Below are 19,184 nucleotides of genomic sequence, written 5' to 3'. Positions count from 1 at the left end.
CACTAAATGGAGTGTCTCATGTCATCATTTAATATTTTTTTCTCATTTGAATTTCCTAGGTACAATGTTAGCTGTTCTAAAAAATTTGCACTTAGTCGTTGGAATCGTAAACCTGATAATCAAAGCCTTGGGCATCGTGGTCGTCGTCCAAGTGGCCCTGATGGGGCAGCAAGAGAACATATCCTTAGGCAGGTCTGTAGAAACCTTGCTTTAATATACTATACCCTTTTCAGAAATGGCAAAGAAAATGCAAAATACAATGCTGTATTTTACTTGTACTACATTTTCCAGCTTCCAATTACTTATCCATCTGCAGAAGAAGACTTGGCTTCTCATGAAGATTCTGTACCATCTGCTATGACAACTCGTTTGCGCAGGCAGAGTGAGCGGGAGAGAGAACGTGAGCTTCGAGAAGTAAGAATTAGGAAAATGCCCGAGAACAGTGACTTGTTACCAGTTACACAGACAGAGCCCTCTATATGGACAGTTGATGATGTCTGGGCCTTCATCCATTCTTTACCTGGTATGTAATTCACCATTTTGACTTTAATGTTTTTCTTGTGTATTGACACTCAGGAATGATGTTAGATCCATCCATATTTTTGCACAGAAGGGCTAGAGAAGTCTGCGTGTATGTATAAATTAAATGGCAATTGCTATTGAAGTTTGATCTGTTTCCTCTTGCTTATTCCCTCAGCACAACTGGGTATTTTTTTCATACCCCCAAGTTGATAAAAACTGACTAGTCCTGCTTCTGTGACACCCCAGCTGGTGAAGATATTAAGGTGCTCTCTTCTCTTCAGTATTAAGGTGCTCTCTTCTCTTCAGTCTGATTTCTCTCGAGAGGTCAGTAGAGAGATTGAATCAGACACTTCTTCCCTTCTACTCTATTTTTCTATTCTATTTCTTCTTATTTCCTATTTTAACCTTTATAAAAATGAAATGAGACTAGTATTTTTTAAACATTTTTGAAAGCTAATAAAGACATATAAAATGATAAAATTTTGGTTTCTTTTTAAAAAATCAAGCTGGTTCTTTTAAAGGAAGCAACATTCTTTAATTCCTTTCAATAAACAAACTTCAACAGTTGAATATGTTAAAAAATTTACTAACTGCTTGAGATCCTCCCTCTACTACAATATGATTCTAATATTGAAGATAATCTTCTTATTTATGTTTTCCTGTTCTCTCAGTTTGATACTCTTTCCATCAACTTAAGTCTCCTTTTTTCTTTAAAGCAACAATAATCATATCCACTCTCTCCAAGGGGTGGGCAACTAGAGACATCAGTTGCTCATGATGAGACCTGTACTGTTTATATATGTTAAGATGATATATTTATTTTAAATCAGCAAATCTTATTCACTTTGACTTTATGAAAATGGCAAATGAGATTTTAAAATGTTTCCTTTTGGCTTTGTGAATCATATTATTTTTCTTGATTCAAGATTTCTAGGATAGTATGTCTCATCAGAATTATCTACCAGACTCCTATAAACAAATTATTTAGCTATTATTGCTGACTTTCTGTAAAGGTGACCAAAGTCTTAGAAGAATACTTATAGCTAATGTGGTATGCAAGAAAATATATTTAGAAATAATAATTTTAAAAGCTGCTGCCCATTTTAACTTACATACAGAACTCTCTGGCGTTTTATTAAATATAGCTTCTTTAAAACTTTAATAAAATGTTAAAATATGGCCATTTTAATAGAAAGATGGAATTGTTTAAAGCAGGTATACTTTTTTCATGTGAAAATTTTAAACATATGCCTAAGAAAACTAAGGTCTGAGTTAATTGCCCACCATGTGGGTTTATAACCTGCTTTAAACTGAATACACTAGAGGATAGTGAATCTTCATTGGTTGTGGTTTTAGTATTTAATAAAACAAATTTTACTCTTGGGACCAGTATAGTTGTCTTAGGAATTAACACTGGAATCCGTACTAATCATCTGGGGTTGCACTTTGATTCTATCATCTTCAGTAGTCCTCATCTTCCAAGTGGAGCATGTGATCTCTTTGTGAGTCTCCTTTCTCATTTGGGAGAAATACTCCTTTCCTTTTGGAGAGGAGAGTTGGTATACATCCTCAGGAAATTAATTGCCTAACTAATTAACAAATAATAGCTATTGCTGATTCTTTTATCACTTAATGTGGTTTTTTGGGCTAATTTTCCCAGGATCCATTTGCTCTATTGCTACTATTGGCTGCTTTATTAGAACATAGGCCAACTTTTTGTGTCCCATTCGTGCTTCATTTGAGGTTAAAAAAAAGAAATTCAACTTATTATTGCTAAACTTGGGGTGCTTGTCAGTGAGTTCATCTAGGCACTTAACTTTGTTCTGAGTTCTTTAGAGAATATTATCCTTAAAAGGAGACTGCCTTATAATTTATAATTACTTGGTGCTGTTTTAGAGTCTACTTAGTATAACTCTTTCCCTTTACTGATAAAATGGGAGTATTTCTTGACTGCTTCCACAGGCCAGATAAGCAGCTTATTTCTGTGATCAATTACCCCACCTTTCTTAAATTTTGTCTCTGAATAATGCCTGTAGCTTAAGGTAAATCTTATACCAGGACATGCCTGTATCCTTTGGGCTTTGTGAATTTCCTTTTGAGTCTCTTACTTTATTCAGGACTGTTTATTTTCTTGGAGTAGTGTCTTCCCAAGCTTTTCTCATGGTATGAACATGCTCACCAATTTTGTAATCTCTTGTATTGTTTCTTTCCAGGGTAGACTTCCTTCCCCTTCTAATCAGGGCACCTCTATTTTACTGCTAAGGTTTTCTGTTCTTTTTGTATATCATCTTGTTAACCATTCTGTTGGGACTGTTTGTGCTTACATGTAGTACACACATCTCTCAGAACTGTCACCACAGTTAAAAACTGTCTTATAACTTCTCATACATAAAAAGTTCTCTATAAGAACAATTCTTATTTTCAAAAAATTATGTGGGTTATCTTCTTTAACTCTTCCTTGTGTGGTGAATTACCTTTTGCAAATATTATTCTGTATTATGTGGATCAACAAGATTTCTCTACAAGCATGTAAAATAGGGAATTATTTCTTCAAAGTATGAATATTTAACTGGTATTTTGTTAAACTAGTTTTGAGAGTTGTTTATTCTGAATTGAGTGATAAGTGATCTTTTTACTAATCTTACTAATCAGTTTTTATGTAGGGCATTTTTTAAAATTTTGGGTTTAAATGGGGAAGTGATTCTGTTCATTTGTAGGGATCATTTGAGACCTAGTGCAAACATCTCTGTCCATACTGAGAACTACACTGTACTTGGTTCCTCTGAGGTAAAAGCAGCTGAGCCGACTGGTTGCCTCAGTTGGTGTATATTTATTGCATATCACTGAGTTCCAACCATTTTACAGAAGTATAAACTAATGTTGGAAGCTCACAGAACTTCAGTTCACTGTATCTTGAGCACTTGGTTTTTTAAATGTTTTTCTATACTGAGTTTTTAGAAGTGTATTTACTTCTGTTTCCCTGTTCCCTGTTTTAAAAGGCACTTCATTTTCTCATATTCATACTAATGTAACTATATTTTTTGGAGGTTGGCGTAAGTTAGTTTTGATCCAAGTTTCTCAAAATATACTTTCCTGTCTAACGATGCTGTTTTCCAAATCACTTTTTGTTCTTTATTATTTTACCAATACTTTTACTGTCCACCTATGAAAAGACATCTGATCTGCAGAGGAATCTCTCAATGCAGAGGAATAAGAGCGTGCTATATATTTTCCTTATGGAGAACTCATTTCTATTCCCAAATATAGCTCTTATGGTCCTCATTACTTCTCATTGCTCCTGTTTTCTGAATCTAAGTTCTATCCTATCTTTCTCTTTCCTTTCCTGTGTTCTTGTAAGTAAGACTGAAGAGAGAAGAACACTAGTTCTTTCATAAAAAGAAGGATGAAGTCACAACTAGATGCAAGATTAGTCAGTTTTGTCTGCCCAGTTTTGTTGAGAGCTACCTCTGGGAAAAGAAAAGGGGCTTTTCTATGGTGAGTAATCTTTCATCTCTATAGTTTCTTTTAAATGATACATGGGCAAAACCATAAACATTCTGTAGAGGGTACCAAAATGCTGACTTTAAAAAATCTGAGAAATTATTAAAATAGAGAAATTGAAGGGCTGGATGCCATATAGGAAATAGTAAAGATAAAAACAGGACACAGGAAAAGAAACAACTAAGAGAAAAGGTGGCCTCACAGCTGAACACAAAAAATGTGATTTACTCTTACAGATAATTCTTCTGTAGTAGAGTATATTTTTGTTAATTGTTTATCTTTTATTCACTTATTCAATTCTTCACTCATTCATAAATATATGTATCTTGCACCTATAATGCTTTGCGTTTGGTGCTGACGTTATTAAGGTAGGAGACATCTAATACAAATGAAGGGATGATATATTTGCAATAGAATACAAATATTATTCTAACAAAATTGTGATGGCCAAGGTGCAATGTAATCATTTCTATTCTTCATTATCTTTTAGTTTTTTTTTTAGTCATACATGACAGCAGAATGTATTTTGATATATAATACATACATGGAATGTACATACATCTTTTAGTTTTTGTATTTTTTCTTTGAATGCTGATTGAGTAAAATAAAAACACTTTAAAGTTAAGTTTTTAGTTCATTTTCATTCTTTCTTCTTGGCTTCATCATTCATTTCCTAAACTATTGGTTTCTTTACCTCTAATAGGGAAGTTACTGAGTAACTTGGATGTGCAAAAATTTGGTATATAACAAAAACATTTGAGGCTCAAGTGGACACTAGTATTGTTACCTGCTAAAGCATCTGATTTAAGCTGAGTTAAAATATTCCTTATTTGTCAGAAGACTGGCATAGAAGTTCATAATTTCAATGAGAATGTGTTTCTTAAGATTCAAGGTTGAAATTATAATTTTTTTATACCTTTATTTTTTTATGTGGTGCTGAGGATCAAACCCAGTGCCTTGCATGTGCTAGGCAAGTACTCTTCCCCAGCTCTGAAATTATAATTTAAGTAGTATATTTCAGCAATATTGCAATACATTGATAACTATAATCTCAAGGGATTGGGTCTGTCCTGAGTGAACAATAATATTTCAGAGATACTTGGCAACAAAGATTATAATTTAGAATAAGGTACAAATGATAATGAAAATGGTATTCTGATACTTAAGAAAATATTTCCAGATTATCATTTAAATAGCAGAACATTGTATTTCTTTTTATTATTTATTTATTTATTTATTTATTTATTTATTTATTTATTTATGGTTGTAGTTGGATATAATACCTTCATTTTATTTATTTTTATGTGGTGAGGATCAAACCCAATGCCCCTCCTATGCCAGGTGAGTGCTCCACCACTGAGCCACAACCCCAGCCCCATAACATTATATTTCATTCCTCTGTACCTATATGTGAAGGATATATTATACAAAGTTCATGAGATGTATCTACTAGTTAATCCAAGCATGTGTGTCATGCTTCAAGGTGATAGAGACCTTTTTATGAAGGAAATGTTATGATTACTCTGTACATTTTTACCTCTAATTATTTTTAGAGCAAGAATTCCAAGGAAGTCTCTTTACATAGATTTTGAATTTTTATTTTCAGAATGCCAACAAATACTCTCTTTTTCAAGGATGAATCCCAGGCTACTGTATATAAATTTCATTTGTTTATCAACTTGTATTTCAGATTCTTAGACCCAGTGAGAGTATAGCTATTGCTGTTAGGAATTATGTCTAGTTGTCAAGTATTTAATTCTAAACTCCGTCCTCTGATTAAATTCCAGGTTGTCAGGATATTGCAGACGAGTTCAGGGCACAAGAGATTGATGGACAGGCCCTTCTCTTGTTAAAAGAAGACCATCTCATGAGTGCAATGAATATCAAGCTAGGCCCAGCCCTGAAGATCTGTGCACGCATCAACTCTCTGAAGGAATCTTAACAAGAACAATAAGGCTTTGATATAACACCAGTTTTACTCTTTTTAAACAGACTTGTAAGGTAAAGGCCTAAGTTGGCCTAGAATATTACACTTATGATAGATGGCCAAGCACACTGGGAACTCCACATTAAGTGTTGACATTTCTTCTACAATATAATTATTCATCATACATTTTCATGATTAGTCAACATTGGTAAAATTGATTTTACAAGTTACATTGAAAAAGCTGCTATAAAGGGCCATGGTATTTTTCAAAGAAACATGTTATGCTAGATAATTTTTAAAAGTGATGTTTATCATTAATATAAAGAATTCTTTTGAAAGTAACTTGATGATTTACACTTCTCTTTTGATTCACTTTTCTCATACATTTTTGTACTCTATTCATTCTCTAAAGGTTGTCATAAAGATATGGAATAATTTAGAAGTCCAATGATGGGATCATATGCATTGAAATATCAGTTTGCATTCTTAAAAATGTCTTTTAACAAATGCTCTAAGAAAGGATTGTGTTCTAGCATAAATGATACTGATCTGGAGGTCAAAAGAGTTGATTTCTATTTCAGATAATTTGGCTTGCCTGACAAGTTTTCCTCTCAGAGTTTGTACATTTAGACCTGTGCCTCTTGATAGAGATTGGTTTGTTCTCCAGAGAACATTTGCCAACATCTAAAAACATTTTGATTGTCACAGATCAGAACTGAGTTTGGGTGAGGTTGCTACTGATGTCTAGTAGGAGGCCAGAAATGTTACAAAATGTCTTACAATGTATAGAACAGCCCACCACAACAAAGAATTATCTAGTAAAAAATGCCACTAGTGCCAAGGTTGAGCAGCGCTGATGAGGAAGGAATAAAAAATGTTAATTCTTTCACTCAAAGGAACATTTTAAAGAGATGGTTCATAATGAGGAAACGTGTAATGGAAGTATTATTCATATAGCATTAATGTTATGAAGTATTTTTCCAGTTTATTAAGCATAATAGAAAAAGGAGATAAATCCATAAAATTGGTCTATCAAATAAAGACTAGCTTACAATTTGACACTCAGTACTGATTCATATTAGTTATCTTTCTTATCTTTGTGCTGCACACTGATGAAGGCATAATATAATTACACTTAAGTACCAAGGCACCATTTTCTGGCAAGGAAGTTTTGGGTGGATATGTGATTGCACTTTGGATTTCTTCTAGTATTGAACATGCACATTCCTTTTTCCTTTACTAAATCTTTGCATGCTTCCTGCAGAATACTTACCAAGTGATTTCTCTTGGATGATCAGATCTAACTTAAAAAAACTATGAAGCAAAACTTTTCCACTAACTTTTCAGTTAGTTTTCTATAGAACCAGGACACTAAAAATATTGTGGAGTCCTGACAGCTTTATAGTCTTGGGTGTCAAATGTTTTATTTGAGAAGACTGTGAAAGTTTCTGTAATTTCCTATATCTTATCTTTTACATGTGATTGAAGGAAAATACACTGATATTTGGCCACGAAGTTCATTAAGTGAAAACAGAGAGTCCATGAGTTTCAGTCATTTCACTGCTCTTTTCAAAAAGATTGCGTTGAGCTAATAAAAAACTAAAGATGTCACAAGACATCACAGATATTTATCTTTTGGCTTTGTGTACATTAGAAAATGTTGATTATTTTTATACAAAAATATAGCGGGTAATTTTTTTAATCTTTAGATGCCTCTTGTTTGAATGTACGCTTTGTGGGATTCTTTGTGTAGTTGTTTTTAAAAAAGATGTTTACTGATAGTCATGTGTAGGGTTAGAATGTGTAATATAATGGAAGGCTCATGTTCCAGACCCACAATAGCTTATAGTCTATGTTACATATTTCTTTGTATCACAGTTTTAATTATTGGATTAAAGTTCAAGGAAAGGTAGGTACTCTACAGTTTTCATTTATTAGTAGTTAATCATCAGGACATAATTATGATGTGCTTTTCCCCTCATCTTGCAATTTCAGAACATAAACATATGCTAAGCAGTATTAAGAGATTGTCCATGTATGGAGGGAGGGAGGCACAAAGGAAAATCTCCCCTGGAATTAAAACTTTATTGTAGTTAATCCACAATTAATATAAAATTGATTTTTCAGGGATAGCTCCTCTAGCAATAATTATTCATCTCCCATAACTATTTTGTTTATAACCTTTAAGGTATTAACTTTGAACTATGTTGAAAGTTCCTTTTAGTTTCTTCTTCTACTAATATAAGTTGTTCTAAACTGGAAAACCTCTATGCCCAGAGGAGTTTCTGTTGGAGATTATCTACTTATGGTCCTTGTAATTCTGTTGTAACCCACTCAGAACATAGCTAGAAGATAAACTTGCTTTTTTCAAGTGAATTGATTTAGAAATGGCTCATCTGCTTATCAACTGGTAATTCTCCCATTGATGCAGCTATTTCTTTCTAGATGATTTAGTCTTCTTAATTTCAAAGATTTTTATAGATAATGGATAAATATGATACTGATTGTCCACCTCTCCTAAAGTTTAGGCAGCTTCACTATGATATATGTGGGGAGAGTGCTATTGTTTTCATTTCCTTTCATATTACTGAGGGTTTTAGGGTTTCGACTAGAGAGAAGGAATAATAAGCAAAAGGGAACATGGGGGATTCTTCCTATTTTTGCTATCTAAATTTGCATTTTTTAACTTCTGTAAACTGTTGCACTCTTTTCCCATTGAGGGGGTGGGGGGAGAAAGACCATAATTTTGAAATTTTAGTTGCTTTAAGCTTTGTGTTCCTAGTCAAAAACCTTGAAAGAGCTGGTTTGTAAAAAAGTTATTTTTATATGACATTAATATGCATCAAGCTTTGTGTAGACATGTGTAAAACACAGCTCTGCAGCTTTGATATAATCAGTACAGTAAAAGACAGAGTTGTTGTCATTCTTTGGTGGCATATCACTTTTTAAAATTTGCTATGGAGTCCTTTAAACAGAACTTTAAGTCCAAGTTTAAAGGCCACCTAAGGATAGAGAAAGCAGAAATGAATTAAAGAAATGTTAATCAACAAGCTTGAGAATGGGAAAGCCACAGACCAGGACATTGGCCTTTTTGTTATTGTTGTTGTTAGTTTAGCCCATTTCAACACTGAACAGATTGCTTTACTTTTGATGTTAATGTTCACATTTTACCTAACTTAAGAAGGAAATAATATTTTAAAAGGTATTCCACTGTTTATTTTTGCTTCCTGGTATGCAGAAACACTCAGAGTAATACCTAAAACAGGTATTATTGTGACCATGTCTTTGAATAATTTTTTGACATACCTAATCATTATTGTGTGAAACTATACCAGACATTTATTCACAAAGATAAGTCTTGGATTGATCTCTGTCTCATAGTACTCCAGCTCTCACTGACTTGTTCAGGTAAATTTCTTAAAGCCTAGTATCTATATTTTCAAGGTTTTAGTACCACCAAGGCACAAATATAGTAGGGAAACAATGGAGTTGTATAGTCTTAGCCTATGCTTTTATGTGTATTAATTTTGGAAACTATTATAGATGTAAGTGAATGAAGCTGACATTACTACTATGTCCAGTGGGTAAAATCCCTGACTGGAAACCCTTAAAATATTTTAAAGTTAAGTTTTCAACCAGAAGATGCTGGTTATATTTTGTAGTTCAAAGACTCTCATCCTTGGTGAGTGGCAGAAAATACATGCTGCCTACTGATACTGAACATTAGCTGATGGCCTGAAAGGGCTTCACCTCACTTCCTCCCCTAAAGCCTCCAGCCCCCACCAAAAACTGCACAAAAACTTTTTTCTTAGACCTCTGCTTGAATACCCCGTAGAGGATTTTGTGATGGGGCTGATTATAGAGATAGCTTGGGAGGCCTAATGTCTAACAGTTATGTTTCGGTAAAAACTTTTGGGCAGTGGAGACTGGCCCTTCTATGCAAATTGTTTGCTCAGTCTGTTTCTCATGCACAAAATGTGAAACTAGTTGTGTCCTAAAGGTTTTGAGGGGGCAGGGGAGAGGTTGGAGGAAGAAGTGGAGGAAGAGACCAAATAGGAAGAAAAGCATTCCAGAACCAAAAGGATCTAGAAGAATTTATATTACATGAAATCATCTAATATAAAGGTGGCCTTCATTAATAGTTCAAGATAATAAATTATAATTATTTGATTCCAATTTTAGCAGGTTTGTTTTAGCCTTTTCACCTCCATGAACAAAACACCCGACATTAACAACTTAGGAAGAGAATTTGTTTTGCAGAGGTTCTGTCCATGGTTGGCCAGCTCCATAGCTCTGGGCTCAAGGTGAATTAGATCATCATGGCAAAAGGTGTGTGGTGGAGAATAGCAACTCAGACAAGGCAACCAGGAAGCAGAGAGCACTATGTTCACCAGGGACAAAATATGAACTCCGAAGGCACAACCCCAGTGACCTACTTCATCCAGCCCACCCTGTCTGCCTATAGTTACCACCACCCAGTTCATGCATATCAGTGGATTAGTCTACTGACTAGGTTACTCCTCTCATAATCTAATCATTCTTGCATTGTCTCACGCATGAGGTTTTGGGACCTCATATCTAAACCATAATAGGGTTCTGGTTTCTTTATTTTTTTCCCCTTCTCCTCCTTTCTTTCGTTGTTTTTTTTTGTTTTGTTTTGTTTTTATTTTTTTTTGATAGTGGTGGTAATGGGGGTCCTGAACCCAGGACCTGAAACTATCCCTGAACTACATCCTCCAGCCTACTATCATTTTTACTGGGTTAAAATTTGCCTATAATCAAACTCACTGTTTGTAGCACCAATGATACGTACATTAGTAATTTTTGATTTCTGAAGATGAAAGCTATTAGAGTTGAATATGTCAGAGATTCAAAGGTTCATTGTTATAATTGAGTGGCCAGAATTACGGAGTTTTCATTTTCAGACACTACAGTTAAATCACCTTTATAGACTTATTAAAAAGAAAGGTATTTTAAGATAGCATTTTGTGGTTGTGTCTCTGTCTAAGAATTGGGTAACTAAAAGCTATAGTTTTCTCTTTATAGTCTGAATTTCATTAAACACAAGCCTACCTCTATTTCTTTGCTGCAAAGCAGAATGGATTGTGACATGCACTATTTAGCCCACATTCATCGATACTGACATTTTATAAATTTATTTAGAGCATTTGATGAAATCAAATCAGATAAGCACAGATACACTATTAGGAAAAATTAAATATGCAAACTTATTAAGATTTAATTTCAACCCAGTAAGCTGTACATCTTAAAAAAATTCTTTGGTTACATATCCCTCTTTTCTTTTGTTAGAAGATTATAAATCATGCCCTATAATTTTCTTCATAGCAGCAGTACAAGCCATTTCTTTGATACAAAATGTTTAAAATTATACTACCTTCTTTGGAAAAAGTGTTTCCTAAATTTTTTTTATAATTTCCAAAGTTTTACATGTTATTTTTAGAGCTTATTTAATCTCTTTTAAATTATACTATGAAAAAGTTCTTTCTGAAAGTTGTAGGGCACTAATACAAATATAATCATTACCATCATATTCCAGAGAAGAATGGGGAGTCCCTTGCAATCATTTTTAAAATCTTAAATGTAGCATCTTAATGCAGGCTCTTCATTTTACTCAGACACATGCACATAACCCTTGCAAATGTCACGTTCATGGAACTTTTAGAGAACTATCTACCACAAATGCTATTTTTTCCCCTTTTTGTAGCTTGTGAACAATTTTATTTTCAGATGACAATTTTAATCAAATGTTAGATAAAAGATACATAATGAGTTTGGTTAAAGCTTTATACTTTAGAAATTTTTTTTTCTACTGCCTTTTGAAAAATACAATTCTCAGTGATACTGGTGGTATTTAGTGAGAATCCATAGAAGAATGTGTTGTTTAAAAGAAGTATAGTAGTGAGTGAATTTTAATTTGGAAAAAATGAACTAATTTTAAAAGGTTCTTATGCTTGCATGGCATAGTTTTAATTAAATGTAAAAGTAATGCAGTAGAATTCTTTTTAAACTGCTAAATTAACTCCACTAATCACCTTAAGGATTGATAGCTACCATCATTTATTGGTTGAAAAGTTAAACTTCATGGCATGTTGTTGAGTATTAAATCTATGTTTTGTGGAGCTTTAACTGAGGGCAGTGAAAAAGCTCATGCTTACGAGAGGTGGGTGCCCTTGAAGTAAATATCAACCTATTTTAGAAAGGATTTTTTTGTGCTTCAAGTAAACTAGAGGTGTCCAATGTTTATTTTTTTTTCATAATACTTAAAAGTATTCTTTTCCTTTAGATAGTATTAAAAATGAGTAGAAATAAATCATATACTTATTAAATTAACATGATAAGCGAACCTAAAACACACTGGCTTGGAGACTGAGTTTTGACTTAATTGGTTAATTAGCTGTGTGTGCACTTTGAGGTAACTGTTTTTAACCTCTATGAATGTGCAGTGTGGTGCCTACACTCTTCAAAATGTTGATTTGGATTTAAATAATCATTTGTATACCTCTCAGCTCTAAAGTTACTATGGTAGGCCACAAATGAGATATTTTTAAAGTTGCTCCTACTCAGTTCTTTTTTGCTTTTTAATGGTTCATTTGATACTTAATTAGTAAACATCCATTTTCTGTGTCACTTGCTCTAAGGATTGAGGTAGAAAATTCATAGACAAGGAAATGAGGACCTTTTTCTAAATGCTACCTATTAACTACTGAACATAAAAACACATATGCATATTGACATTCATGCACTTTCATCCATTTAGCAAACCATCTGAACACTTATATTGTTTATGGAATACACGATGAAGAAACTAGTAAGTAAAATCTTCCTGACCAAAGTTCATTGTGGCTTAAATGAACAAGGTCATAGTTAGTACTAATTAATGTACTGACTGTATACTTGGAACTGAGAGGGAATTTTTTATGCTTTGGGTAAAAGACTAGATGGCATACAAGGGGTCTGGATCAATCACAGTTCTTGTAACATTTCACATACTGCACATCAACTGACCATGCACCTGATAGGCTACAAAATTAAGGATCCTTTAAGAGCTTATATTTTGAGATTGTTGTGATATCTTTATTTGGTGCTTGAGTGTTTCAGAATTGTGGCTGTACATGGTGAGTGGTAGAACAATGATTCACTGCACATTTTTAACTACAAAGGCTTTCTATACAGTATTGACACTGTAGCAGTTTTTCAAAATTGAAACGTCTCAAAGGAAATCACCAGAATAGATTTTTTTAAGCTAGAAAGATTACAAACAATAAATCTTGTTGTATTTTAAGGGTATTACAGATAGTTACCTTTTAAAAATATATGAAAATTGGTAATAAAAAAGCCTATGTATTGCATAATAAAAGGGTACCCTTCAAAATGCAGAACTGCTGAAGAAAAAACAGTTCCCTGCTTGAACTGGCAAGAATCCGGGAAGTAAACATGGAATGGGAAAATCAATTAATTGGGTAAAATTCCCTTGTCACTCTGGGATTCTGTGAATCACATTGTAATTCTAGCTTTAAACATTAACATCAATTGACAGTTATATTCTCTATAAAGATATATAAAACGAAAAACTATTTTAAACTTTTATGCATCAAAGTTGCAGTTTTTTAAAGCAGGAAAATGTCCAACAAAGTGTTCATTTAGAATCTACATTAGACTCTTTCAAACTGTTCAAAAACACTTAACTTCTGAAGTAGCCAGATAGCCTGGGTTTTGTAAATTGTTCCATGAAACTAGTTAAAAATTACTTTTAAATTTTTAATTTTTAAAGTGTTCCTAATTTTTCAGATATTTTATGCTGTTGAAATGCCTACTATGTATGTACTTTAATATATGTATATATGTTCTTAAATTTTAAAAAGTCAACTGAGTGCAAAAGATGGTGCAATTTTGGATATATAATTCCCACGTTGTTTGATTAAATTCCCAGTCACCTCATTTTTTTTTTAAAAAAAAAAACGTTTTGTTTTTCCCATAAAGGGGGAAAAAGTCAAAGTTACGAAAAGTATCTTCACAGTGAGGATTACACTCGCAGTGAAGGCTGGATGTTACAGACGGCAGTAACATCATTTTATAAACAATATAATAGGTGCTGCTGCAGTGGAAAGGCTTTTCAAGGCTCTTGATTAAATCAGTACCTTTTGACTTGTTGCTCATTAAATTTTTGTTAATTTAACAAAGGCAAAGTGTTGTGATAAATTGTTTCAAAAATGTTGATGCTTCAAGTACATTAACTAGTTTAATTATTTCTTTTGGTTCCTCCAGTTGTTCTAAAATAGGACTTTCATATTATCAAAACCTCAAAAGATGACCTACCTGGGATGAACTGAACAAATATCACCAAGGGAGAAGGAAAGCATTTTTTATCTTTACTGAAAAAAAATTAAGATTATATATAGATGTATTCTTACATTGGACATTGTAATAGAGTCCTCCTTATGAGAAATGGAATAGTTTTAGCACTCTTAGCATTAGAATTCCTAGACTGGTGTCTATAGCTACAGTTTTAAAATGTATAACCTGAAAATGAAGTTAATTTTGCATTATAAGAGCACACCATGATCTATGTAAAAAGTGTTCATTTGGTGTATTTTTTTAAAAAAAGAGAAAGCACTTTCATATTAACAAGTAGCATGTGTATGAATTTTAGATTTTCCTGTTGTGTCTATTCAGTGAAGTAAGATTGAGCATTCAAATGTTTGTTGATGGCAACATTAACTATTAAATGAAAGCACCTTATACTCTGCTGCTTAAATTTGCTTGTAATTGCACCTTTGTTAAACCTGCACATTTTCACATAGAATGTTGTTGTAACATTGCTTCATGTGGGTCTGGATAGAAGATAGTGGGCCTGCAGGATCATTTATTTATATTGTTTATATTACAATAATATATTGTAGACCATTGTAAGTTCATTTCTTTACAAATAAAAGCCTCTTCCATTTGGCTGGTCTATTGAATTCTTTTTTCTTTAAGCTTATTCGATATGGGGAGAGACTGTAAATAGTTTAAATTCTGATTTGAAATCTGCAAAGAGTATAGTTGTTACTAGTTAAGCTCAATATGTTTAAAAGTATTTCATTTCTACATTATGGCCAATTGGAAGACAATATATTCAGAGGAAAAAGTAACAATGAAATAAGAAGATCCAGGTTTAGACCTTTCTAAACTGGTTAATTATATACCCTATTCACTTGAAAAAAGGATTACTTCAACTGAACTTTGGATACAGTTGGCTATTTGCATTGTTTTTTTAATAGAACATGTGATTTTTATTCCTGAATTCTATTTTTAAAAAACATTTTTAGTTGTAGATGGACACAATAACTTGGTTTTTTTTTTTGTTTGTTTGTTTTTTAATGTGGAGCTGAAGATCGAACCCAGTGCCTGACACATGCTAGGCAAGTGCTCTACCCCAAATTACATCCCCAGCCCTGTATTCTTTTTTTAAATTGTACCATGCAGTAGAGTGGTTCTCTTCTGTTCAATGTCTGCTGTTATCAGACCGTGATCACAGCAGTGTGTATATGATTCAAGTCAAGCCAAATAGTCATTTCCTGAGAGTTTACAACTGAAACTAGGAGGTGCTTTAAACTGGAATAAAAGTCCTTGGCTGTTGGCAGCCAGAATGCCCACCGACAAAACTGGAGAAATTCCTAGTATTTTACCACATCATCTTGCCAATAAAGGGCTTTTTCTTAGAATAGCTCAGATTGGGTTTTGTATTACAGGTGGAGTATTCCTTATCTGAAATGCCTGGGACCATAAAGCTTTTCAGGTTTTGGAATATTTGTATACACTTTATTGGCTGAGCATCTCTAATTCAAAATTCAAATCTTTTTTTCAGTGTTAATGCTTAAGTTTCAGAATTCAGAGCATCCTGGAGTAGGGGTGTTTAACCTGTACTCAGAATTCAGTTCCTAAATTCCCAGCAGCATTTTTCATGTTGTCCTCCTAGGTGGCTAGTGGTAACTAAATAAATGTGTGCTCAAGGAAATGATTTTCTTTACTATGGCACCTCAAATCCGTAAGACACTGCAATTTCAACTGAAAAATAATTAGGAAATCACATTCTTTACATTTGACTAAAAAACAATGAGTGGGAGCATGAACTCTGGAGCTAGACCTCTAGTTTGAATCTCAGCTCCCCTAATCATTAGCTGTGTGATCTTAAATGGGTTTCTTAATTCTGATGTCTTAATTTCCTTATCTGTAAAAACAGATAACAATAATACCAATCAGAGTTGTTTTAAGAATTAAATCAGGTGCTGCATTTAAAATACTTAAAACAGTTCTTGGCACACAACGCTTCCTAAATCTTTGCTGTTATTAGTGCTCCATAGCACTTGTTTTAGGACATTTTCAAAAAATGGAAAGTAATGCATTTGTAGATCATGAACTCAATGGGTTACAATTAGCATTTGTAAAAAATGACACTAATTATGTATAAAGTAGGGATAAATATTTATGACACATAAACTTCAGTATGTATATAAATGAATATCACTCCTGATGTAAAAAAATATATATATCTTACTATAAATGTGAAAAAAATCCCAATTTTAAAAAATGGTTTAGATTCATGCAACATATATTAGTATATGTAAATGGTGATTAAAGTAGCTACATAGCTTAATTCATAAAGTGAATTGAGATTATTCTGCTACTCACATTGCTTTACTCCAATGGTTCTTAACTGGGAGCAGTTGAGCCCACCCACCAAGGGAGGTTTAGCCTTGTATAGACATTTTTCATGGTCATTACTGTGGAAGAAGAGCTACTGGCATCTGGTGGGCAGAGAACAGGGATGCAGCTAAACATCCTACAATGCACAGGGCAATTCCCCATAATAGTTATCAAGCCCCAAACCTCAATATTACCAAGAATGAGAAACCCTACTTTACAGTGTGATATGTTGCTAATATGATTATGATTTGACATAACTGAAAATGAATCTAGTATTTCATGAAAGAGACCTAGTCACTACTTCCAATTCCCAGGGTAAACAGCTGGAATTCTTTTCCAATTCTTCCAATAATATCTGCATTAAGAACCAATATATTTTTTAAATTAACTAAATTAAAATGAGCCAATATCCTTCATTAAATTTTATACCAAATCATTTAAATAAAATAGTCAACTTTTTTCTCTAAATTTGATAAAAGTGTTTATTAAAGTTGGTAATGAAATCTCAGATTTACATAACATTTGCATCCACTTTTGGGGGGCAATACAAACATCAATGTGGCCAAACGTTATTATTTAACTTTTGTATTAACAAGCAAATTAATATTTATAGTGTTCCTTAACAGACTTTAAAAACTTCTTGGCATATATTTTGTTTTTAAAAGAAAATACTACTTAATAAATATAGCCCTAAAAGATATGCCAAAAAACCTATAAAAAGTTAAGGGGAAAAGAGCTTCTGTTCTTTTTTTTTTCCAGTATGTCCTCAGTTGCCATTCTTATTAGTACAATTCTGATTCTTGTTGTAGCTGTTTTAATTAGTTTTAACATGAAACATTAACAAATTATTATTGATATAGGCTTTTCAATTTGCTCAAGATTATTAATTGTAAGTGGAATGAAGCAGCATTTCCAGTTGACAAACGGATCCTTAGGTAGTGTGATCTCTCTTAAGTAAAGCTTGTGACAATTAAACCAATAAATTGCAGCAATGAGAAAACTGTTGACAAAGTACAACCAGGGAATGTTCATCTCAATATATGCTGGAATTTGTACTTTAAATAAAATGATGACAACCTGAAGGAGTACAAATGGCAACCAGGTACCAAGAAAACAGACAATAAGCTTGGACAAGAGTATTTTTTTAGAGTTCACAGTATAACCAGAGTGGGATGAAAAGGGAAAATATAGTATAGTTTCATTCTTATAGGATGTTATCCTAATAGCTTGGATCAAGGTAATAACTTCTGACCAAGAAGTTATAAGAGCCACAAGTAAAATCAGCATCATGGAAAATGACAGCCAGTAACTCTGAATGCTGACATAAAAAGGACACTGGTAAGAATAAACATTCTGTGCCTTCAGGCTTTGGTAAATAGCTGGATCTCCCAAAACATAAACAAGGACTGAAATCCAAATTAAAATGACGATGAAGAAATAAAATAACTTTTTATACTTAGATGAAAGCTTGTTGGTTTTAAAGAAATTCAAGCAATAATCTATACAAGCTATCAGGAAAACCGGGTAATGCAAAAAGCCATAAGTAAAGGAAATAATTTGAGTAAATAGGCAGATGTGATATTTAGTAAACCTAATGCCTAAAAAAATAAAATCTGTGAAATAGGATATAATGGAAATGTTCACCAAAAGTAAAAGATCGACGAGTGCTAGTGAAATGCAAAAATATTCCATAAAATTTTGATAGGTGTTTTTTCTTCTCATTCCTAGTGTGAGGATATTCAACAATATTTTCCCAAGTATGATCAAATACAACAGACTATTAACATCTAGAGGATGGTCTGGTTGGTGTAACTGGTACTGAAAAGAACAGTTCTCTGGAGAAAGAGCTGTCATAGTTTTAGTTTAATTTCAAGAAGACCTGCTGAAATGCATGATAAAGCACTGCTGCACTTTCCATCCCTGTAAAAAAAAAAAAAAAAAAAAAAAAAAGAAAGCGAAAAGAACACTTTGATGTTATCTTAATGCTGTATCTGTTTTAAAACCTTACAAAGCAAGCACCTCTTTCCTTGAGGGGAAAAAAAAACTAAAAAACTAAATCATTTTCCAAAATAAGTAAATATATAAATAGGAATTCTATTTCTCATATTACTTACAGGATATAGAACGTGATCAAGAAAAGTTAACATGAATACACTGGTCATTTTTTGAGAGCCAGACATTCCAGAACTCTGATATGTAAACTAAAATTTGTATATAAATGACTAACTTCTATATTAAGTTTTAAAAACTTGTGAAGGAGATGGAGAAATACTTTTATTTACTGAAGCCAAAATACATGCTTAAAATAACAGCCTGGTGGTAATACTTAGAACAATCAATGATAGTTCTCATACAGTCCCACTGACTCTGAACAACATTACCACCACCCCTCCCTTTTTATCTTCCTGGCAGTGAAAGTAAGAGTCAATGCATATGCATCCTTAAGCATAGCAGTTTTCACCTATTTTTAGCTGCAGGATCATCATCTAGATGAATTTTTTCTTTGAAGCTCAAACGTTTAAAAACA

General features: G+C 33.0%; 2 protein-coding genes across 19 annotated transcripts in view; one reads left to right on the top strand and one right to left on the bottom strand.

The window, feature by feature from the left end:
- Positions 1 to 14,917, top strand: part of Phc3 (polyhomeotic homolog 3) — a 79,902-nt gene extending 64,985 nt beyond the window's left edge. For 8 of the 13 annotated variants that reach the window (XM_078043623.1, XM_078043622.1, XM_078043626.1 and 5 more), the window contains 3 exons: positions 60 to 192; positions 292 to 523; positions 5,811 to 14,917. In XM_078043623.1, coding sequence (XP_077899749.1) covers positions 60 to 192; positions 292 to 523; positions 5,811 to 5,965 — 520 coding nt within the window. In that variant the 3' untranslated portion in view covers positions 5,966 to 14,917. Of the gene's footprint in view, positions 1 to 59; positions 193 to 291; positions 524 to 697; positions 893 to 3,884; positions 4,018 to 5,810 lie in introns of those variants that run through there. The other 5 variants (XR_013436633.1, XR_002484746.3, XM_078043624.1 and 2 more) reach the window with 5 other exon arrangements.
- A 2,195-nt stretch (positions 14,918 to 17,112) lies between these two features.
- Gpr160 (G protein-coupled receptor 160) overlaps positions 17,113 to 19,184 on the bottom strand; it is a 45,428-nt gene continuing 43,356 nt past the window's right edge. For all 6 annotated transcript variants that reach the window (XM_078043628.1, XM_040270074.2, XM_040270073.2 and 3 more), the window contains one exon: positions 17,113 to 18,577. In XM_078043628.1, coding sequence (XP_077899754.1) covers positions 17,495 to 18,511 — 1,017 coding nt within the window. In that variant the 5' untranslated portion in view covers positions 18,512 to 18,577 and the 3' untranslated portion in view covers positions 17,113 to 17,494. The remainder of the gene's footprint in view (positions 18,578 to 19,184) is intronic.

Source organism: Ictidomys tridecemlineatus, chromosome 3, assembly GCF_052094955.1.
Source record: "Ictidomys tridecemlineatus isolate mIctTri1 chromosome 3, mIctTri1.hap1, whole genome shotgun sequence".
NCBI lineage: Eukaryota > Metazoa > Chordata > Mammalia > Rodentia > Sciuridae > Ictidomys > Ictidomys tridecemlineatus.
Note: the sequence above shows the minus strand (reverse complement) of the source record. Positions and strands in the feature narration are given on the sequence as shown.